The 8,510-nt window shown below is 36.6% G+C and overlaps 1 protein-coding gene across 1 annotated transcript in view; it reads right to left on the minus strand.

Moving 5' to 3' along the window:
* Nucleotides 1-132: 132 nt before the first annotated feature.
* Nucleotides 133-8,510, minus strand: part of LOC104618449 (A disintegrin and metalloproteinase with thrombospondin motifs 19-like) — a gene marked incomplete at both ends in the record, with an annotated part of 38,666 nt that continues 30,288 nt past the window's right edge. The window contains 2 exons of the mRNA XM_010284043.1: nucleotides 133-290; nucleotides 7,633-7,713. Coding sequence (XP_010282345.1) covers nucleotides 133-290; nucleotides 7,633-7,713 — 239 coding nt within the window. The remainder of the gene's footprint in view (nucleotides 291-7,632; nucleotides 7,714-8,510) is intronic.

An 8,510-nucleotide genomic window follows, 5' to 3' on the forward strand; every position in this document is an offset into this window, starting at 1 on the left:
CATATATATATATATATATAAAAAAGCATGTATATCTTACATAGATCTCATTATCTTCAGGAGCCTGGAAAAAAATATTAGTTACCATGCTGATAGGAATCAGGTAAAAAACCAGAATCGATATTGTCATACCAGTAAATGTAAAGGTGATGTTGTGGGACCTTTGGCTGATATTTTCTCCCAGAGACCTCTCCGAACATAATGGACAGTGGTCCCAGCAATATTGAATGTTCCTGAATGCTCTATCTTCCAGTCACTATTGATTGACTGTTTTCCAGCATCTCGAAGGGCTGCAAAATACAAAGAAAAGACCAATATGAAAGGTGTCTGGTCAGTACTGATTTGGGCTTCCTTTCACTTGTTTGGGTAATTTAACAAGTAGGTGAAATCACCTAACTCTGTTTGCAAAGGTATTTATGGATCCTACTATACATGAACTTCAATTGGAACCAGCTTCAGAAACATTTTCCGGAAGGAAAGCTTGGCAAAACCATGTACGTTCAACATTATTTGCAGTTAACATCAGTGTTTTAATACCTGAAGAGACTGACAGGCTCTAGCATAATTCATAATTTGATCAGTGAATTAATTTAAGGCAAAGGCAACCATTCTCTATTCCTAGGGTGGTCATTTCTGTAATCTGTAAAGGCATAGGAAACAAAACTTTCACAAGACAGTCTTCAAGATTTGTGGAATTAGGCTAAAACTTCAAAAAAATTCTAGTTCAGAATTCTTTCCCCTCTAGTAACTACCTTTGCCTTTTCCTCTACCTTAGAATGTGACAATACTACTGTCATCCTACCTAACCACTTTATTTTACACACTTTAACCACATAATTTCATGTTTCTAACAAATAGGAAAAGCTTGTTCTTTTTGGCTGAATCATTCCTCTTGTTCACCTAATTTATATTCCAAAGCATCATCGAATCAGGTAAGACATATTTCGTACATTGAGAACACAGGATTTTATATTAGTTTTCTATAGTAAACTGAATAGATTCTTCTGTGAAGGACTTGTAATTTTATTCTATTTTACTTTATTTTATTTGGTCAGATCAGGTCTGAATAACTGTGTGAAGCAGAATATACTTGAAGTCACCTTCTGGACAAGAAGTTTCACACATTCCTCTTCATTGAAAGTGCATGTTTGGCATTGGACTGTTGTAAGAGAACCTCAACAGTTTAAGCCTTGTCCAAAATTTATTTTTTAAAGTTGTAAGTTAACGTGAGTCACTCCTGTAATCATCTTCTCTACTATTCATATTTATACTGTTGTGTTTTGTTTCTATGGGAAACAATGGCAACAGGTCTATGGACTGGCAGAAATACAATTGTGTAAGACACGACTGATGTGTACCACTGCAGCACTGTGTAATAAATGTTAAGACTATAAAATTCATCAATGCTGTAGAACAATCCTGTACTAAAAATAACCAGTGATTTTACAAGATTTAAAAATTGGTATTTGTCCTGGTTTTGGACAGCTGAAACCAGAACGGTATTTTAGGCTTAAACATTCTATTATGAATGGTAATTAAGTCCTATTTAGTGTTTAAACTGCAGGGGCCAATCCTCTTCCCACTGGAGAAACAAAACAAATGTACTCGAAAGCGCCGAGGTCCGGTTGGGTCATGCTGCTCAGACGGAGCAGCACCCTCTCCCCGGAGAGCAGCAGACCTTGCATCGTTTTGTCTTGTCTTTAAAATGAATGTGTGTGCCACAGCATGCAGACCTGTGCAGGGGACTGGAATCCCAGCCCCAGAATACAGAAATATGCCAGAGCTTGCATTTTGAGCCACCAGGGTTAGACGAAGTAAGAAAGAATATCCTCAAGCCTAAAATTTAGGCTTGGATTCAGGCAGTCCAGCTTCTGTTCCTGACTCTGTCACACCCCATATTGTAAGCAAGCTCACTGAGTTTTATTCCACACCACACACGTGCTCCCGCTCTGCTTAGCTTTTGATAGAGGAGGATTTCCTGTACAAAGTAATGCAATACAGGAAAATTCAGCACACAAGTGTATCCTTTCTCAGGTTATAAAACAAATCAAGCAATACATCTACAATGAAAAAGACAAAAAAACTCGGACTGGGAAAACTTACTGCAACTGTAACCAAGACCAAAATTTCAGTGCTGAAACAACAGAGCTAATTAAAAGTGTATCTCTGCAGAGCATATAATAGCCATCATCATAAAGACAAGTAATGGTGATGAGTGCAACGTATTTTTTAATTGCTGTATTAGGGATATACACTCTTCCAATTTTAATGAGGTGCGAGGGGCTGCACAGCCATAGAGATCCAACATTTCACAGTTCAGCTACTGCATCTCCCAGTGCTCAGTGAGGAGCAACAGTGCTCCGGTCCTAGTCCTCCACTTGCTAAATCTGTGCCTACTAATCCTTTTATTGTTTTTTACGGAAAACTGTAAAATACTGCATCACTGTATTGACTTTTTCTTGCTTAAGTTTGCATTTTTTGCTTAAGTTGAAATTACCACCCTTTACAGAGAAGTTAAGAAAAAAGGTATTTGTACCAAAATAAGAGGGAAGTTGACATCTTTGTGAATTGTGAATTTTGCCTTTTGCTCTGTGCAAAATTTAGTCATACACTCCAGAAAATTACAAAAAAAATGTCATCTTGACTGACCCTTATTTTTCTCAAGAAAATACAAAAAATATCTGATATGCAATTCTAAAAGAGAGTATCTTCACTGATATATTTTGTCAAGGGTAATTGTTTCACCTCCATTCGGGTTACATGTATTCCCTTCAAGCCATCTTAAGAACATTAAGACTTGAGATTTGAGTAACTTTTTGAAAATTTCAGCTGAGGTAAGGCTGACTGGTCGGTAGTTTCCAGGGTCCTCCTATTACCCTTTTTAAAAATGGTGCAATATTCCCTTTTCTGCAGTCACTGGAGACCTCACCTGACCGCTGTGACTTTTCAAATATGCTTAAGATTGTCTTGGCAACTACATCAGCCAGTTTCCTCAGGACTCTAGTATGCATCTCATTGAGTCCCATATACTTGTGCATGCTCAGGTTCCTCACATGATCTTGAGTCTGACCCATGATGGGAGGGACTTTATTCCACCAGTCCCTGCCTTGATGTTCAGGGACTTGAGAGATGTGGGAAGAGTGCTTGCAACTGAAACCGAGGCAAAAAACTGTTGAGTAACGCAGCCTTCTCCATGTTCATTGTCATTAGTTCTCCTGTGTTATCTATCAGGGTATGTGTTTGTGTGTGTGTGTGTACATTTTCGGTAATCTTCCTTTTCTAACTAACATATCTGTAGAAGCCCTTGTTATTCTTTGCATTCCTTGCCAAATTCAGCTCCAGTTGTGCCCCAGCTTTCCTGATCCCATCCCTACACATCTGAGCAACATCCCTATATTCTCCCCTGGATATATGTCCCTGGTTCCACTGTCTATGCATTTCCTTCCTGCACTTTAATTTGACCAGGAGGTCCTTACTCAGTCATAGTGGTCTCTTGCCTTCCTTGACTAATTTCTTACATGTGGGAATTGAGACCTCTTGAGAGCAATCTAGGAAAAATGTCCTTAAAGAGCTGCCAGCTCTCTTCTGCTCCTTTATCCCTGAGGACAATTTCCCAGGGGACCTCATCCACTAATTCTTTAAACAAGTGAAAGTTTGCTCTCCTAGCATTCAGGGTCCTGGCTTTAGTCCTCGTCAGTCCCATATCCCTCAAGATTGTGAGTTCTACCAGGATATGATCACTGCAGCCTGGGCTGCCACCAATCTTGACCGCTCTAAATAGTTCATCTGTGTTGGTAAGCAACCAACAAGGTACATTTCTCTGGTTGTGCTATCACCTGGATTAAGAAATTATCCTCAATGCACTCCAAGAGTCTCCTGGACTGCTTACAGTTTGCTGTGCGTTTTTTCCAGCAAATGTTGGGCTATGGAAGTCCCCAAGCAGGATCAGAGCCTGCAAGCGTGATGCTTCCTGTAGTTGAAGTAAGAACGCTTCATCAACAGGCTCCCCTGGGTCAGGCAGCCTGTAGTAAACACCAACCGCGAAGTTTCCTTTGTTGGCTTGGCCCCTAATTTTTACCCAACCTGTATCTCAACCTGTTCACTGCTGTTTTTCAGAGAGAGCTCTGTGAAGTCAATCCATTTTTTTATGTAGAGGGCATTTGTTTCATCTTGATGTAAGATGTTTTCAAAAAGTGTTACTTATGAACCATCTTCTATGGCCCTCTATATATGAAAGGAAAACATGTCTCAGTGGACTCTGGTCTCTGCTATGGCACCAGGTCTTCAACTGGCTTTCCTCGAAATTAGGAATTACACAGTCTAAGGATTTGGTCCAAGGAATTTTATCACCATTAGCATTGTCAGAAATGAGGGATTCAAAATTGTTTACTCTTTGTCAGACCCCATCTGATTTCCCACACCCTCCTCCTCCAAAATGTAGTCCAACAAGTTGTTTTTTTTTTTTTTTAACTAGGAAACATATTTCATAAAGGAAATCAGACAGAACACAACGCAAATATGGACTTGATATCTATAAGAGAATTGGCAATTACAATGTCACGCAGTGTTAAATTGCAGGTCCAAAGGATCTAGATTCCTGAAGCAGCTTGATCACATATTTGAGAATAATGATACAGCTAATCCACTTTAGTTCAGCTGAAAACAAATAATTTCTCTGATTTCCAATTAGCACAGAAAAATCTCAGGTTTTAGCTTGTAAGTCATTTGTATGGCTATATACCATTAACCAATCTTATTAATTCATTATGGGGCCTGGACCTGTCATGCCATTATACAAGTGTCACATGAATGAGATCTCTAATCTCAAAGTCTAGTATATCTCTTATACAAAAATAATGTAATCTTCCTTTTTGTATGCAACATTAAGAAGTTCTTTTGAAAAAAACTTTTAACACCTGCCAAATATAAATGAAAATTTAGTGAGATAAAAGACATTATCTTAGACCACAGGAATCTAGATAATGCTTGAAACAACTTTTTTATAGCTGTTCTTACAATAATTTTTTTGAAGTAACTGACAATGAGCCAAGTCTCATGTCAACATGGTTATAAACAGACAGGGTTATCACTGCTAGTTTATTCTTTAAAAACGAATCTCAAAATTATGTCTTAAAATAATGAATTTTAATTCCAAAATTAATAAGTATATACTTTAGGAAATATTCTCAAATTAAATAAATGCTCCCCCCTCTATACTGCTACAAATAATCCTGTTCCTCAATATTCCACTCCTGAAAGAGGAAGCGCTTACTCATTTTCTTGTTTAGCTTCAGGAGGGAGGAATACCTGGTGTTTGGCTATATCACTGCTCCTACCTCCCCACAGAGGAGAAGAGAAAGGACAGACCTCAACAGATCAATCAATTCAGTAAATGCAGCTGCAAGTCATACCTTATCTTTTCTCCTAGGGTGCCAGAGCTCCTGTTACTGCGTTGTATGTTGATATACCTCAGACAAAGAAGGTATCTGAGGTGTTCAGGTAGAACTCCTCTGCAGATTTGCTTTGACAGCACAATCTCCCAATGATGCTACAGATGTGGGCTGTAGCTAATCACTTTAGCAACACCATTGCAGCTTCCAGATCATAGTGACTCTGCTTTCTGACCGCAAAGTAAACCCAGAGAAGGGCATTTTGTTTTGACTGCCTCTGTATTTGATCTGTGCTGTACAACATGGAACAGATCTTCCCTCAGTTTAAATTAGCTTCTACTTTGTAAGCCACAACTTTCAAGTGTACAGTGGTTTAAATTGTGTTTATTTCTACCTATATGATTCTTAATTGTATAATGAGCTATGTTATTTAATCCTATAATCTGTATATGACAATTAGCAACATAGAAATAGTGTTGGCCTGTATTGACTCATTTCAAGTACACAAAAGCAAAGAGCAAAATCGAAAACAAATCAGAAACACGGTAATTTAATCTGTTAAATTTCACCTTTTTAGTCACAGTATTTTGAAGAATATTGTTTCTAAGATGAAAGATTTATGTCTTCTCCCTGAAACTTTCCTGATGTTACTCCTATTCAAAAATGTTCCTATTCAAAATGTTGCTCCTTTTCAATCAGATTTTTATGCTTTCAGAATAAATCTCCTATAAGTGAAGAAAGGTTAAATACTTTCCGCTAGTAAAAAAAGAAAAAAAAGGTGCAACAACAGAGGTTTTAATTCAAAATACTGTAACAAACAGACCTGTTCCTCCTTCCCCATAAAGGCTTAACAAAAAAATATTGCAGAGAAATGCTGCCTGATCCTCATTCAGACCGACATTAGTGAAATTAAGAAAAGTAAAATTAAAGTGACAAGGAATTAAGAGCTGATATTGTGCTAATTAGCACCTGTCAAAAATAAATAGGATGACTGACATTATTTCATGGGCATCGATAGCAATACATTCTTTTTGCCTTTTGTAAGGTAATGGATGAATCAGTTTGCTACTCATGAAACAAGAATTAATTTCCCTAAATAAAATTCCAACATTTACTTATTTTTGCATTTACAAAATAAAAAATAATAGTATTTCTGTTGTCCACATATGTTAACATAGTAGACACAGAGGGAAAAAAATTTGGAAAATTTAGAAAATATGTTAGTGAAACTTAAGTTATCAGTTTGACACTCTTACATATCCATGTCTGTGGTCCATTGGGGAACAATGAAATAACCCAGATCTCTAAATCTCCTGTGATATCTTAACAGGGCAGGTGCAGATCCCATGATAAACAAAGAGTCACCCATTGATAACTTAAGCTGTCATAATTAAGATTCACCACCTTCAACATTCTCTCAGTTCAAGTACTGAGAACATTCTGGTAAAAATCTTCTTAAAATGTAGATATTACTTATGTGAACTAAAAATAGCCATCAAACCAGGGAATTTTTCATTTCATTGTCCTATTTCTCACACTAGGTCTCTCTCAATTTCAATGTAAGCAGTGCATGGTACAGCACCAATTATGATATTTCATATATTCACTTAAACCCTGTAAAAAAAACAGTAACAAATTATACTTTCCTACAGAACAGCTTTAGAAATCATTAAAAAACTTTTTTTTTTGATGAGAGACAATTTCATAGAAATGGAAAAACAACAGAAAAAAATTCATTGTGATTAAATTTGTCCATTAAAATATTCAGACAATTCAAAATAATGCAAAAAAAAAATTTCTGCTTTTTTAGTATAATTTCAGAAATGTTGTTTGACTTTGTTGGTGATTTGCTGTATGTTGGTCAGTGTATTTTTTTTGCTGTCTGAGCACAAATTATTCCATTTTCATCATAAAACTCTTTTCACTATTTTTAATGTGAAGTATTTTCTTTAGTGCTTTCCACATGAAAAATTGAAAATGTTAAAGTATGCAGAATTTTTCTGAAATAATTTAATACATTCTTTGAAACATTCTCAAAACAAAATGAGACAAAAGTTCAAAATAGAACCTATATGAAGAATGGTGATATAGCCATTCTTCTACTTTGTTATTTCTACATTTCTTTAAACGTATTCTTCACGGATTTTTTTCCACTTTTTGTTTAATCATAAAAGCATGTTCAGCTATCACTCTTCAGTGCTGACTAAAACAGGACATGAACACTAAAACATATGACATTTACCTAAATAACTGTGAGCTGGTTTTTCTTCCACAACTTTGATTCTCCTTGCTCCTGCAGGTATCACTAAAGCTTCCACATAACCTAGACATGAGACCAGATGTCCCGAGTTAAATACAAAAGCGTAGAAAAGTACATCTTATCTGTTTTTTCATTTCTTCTCCCCTATTCCGCTTTTTAAATGTAACAACTTATACTTTATATAGCGATGGTTTGAGGGTTCTTGCAAAATGTTGAAACAAGCTAAGAAACTGTGCATTATGTGTAATATATATACCATGATATAGAATTAAAAGAGTATGGCTAAGTAAAACATAACAACTAGTGAGGCTGGGCAGGTTGGGGCTGGAGTAGATGATTTTGTCTCTGTCCAAGTATTTAGTATCATCATCACTACCTGATGACCATAAAATAATTCCAACTTCACTCAGCGTGTAAAGACAAAAGATATGTCACTAAAAACCAAACACAGAATCATAGAATAGTTTGGGTCAGACGGGACCTTTTAAGGTCATCTAGTCCAACCCTCCCTCAATGCGCAGGGACATCTTCAACTAGATCAGGTTGCTCAGACCCCCATCCAACCTGACCTTGAATATTTCCAGGGATGGGGAAACATCCTCTCACTATTTGATTTTGGGTTTTGTTTTTAATATTTTGTGCTCCACCTCCCTCTTCTTGCTTTAGCACATTCAAACCTTGTTATGAATGGCTTTAGTTTTGAAGTCTACTTATTAGATATTTGCTTTACATTACAACTGCTTCTTTAGATTGTGGGACTAAGCCATGCTGTTGAGCAATTTGCTTTAAATAAAAAGAGGTGAAAAGCCAATGAGGGTGAAAAACACTGTGCAAGCAGGAATGTACTAAATAAATAACAA

Source organism: Phaethon lepturus, unplaced genomic scaffold, assembly GCF_000687285.1.
Source record: "Phaethon lepturus isolate BGI_N335 unplaced genomic scaffold, ASM68728v1 scaffold11683, whole genome shotgun sequence".
Classification (NCBI taxonomy): Eukaryota; Metazoa; Chordata; class Aves; order Phaethontiformes; family Phaethontidae; genus Phaethon; species Phaethon lepturus.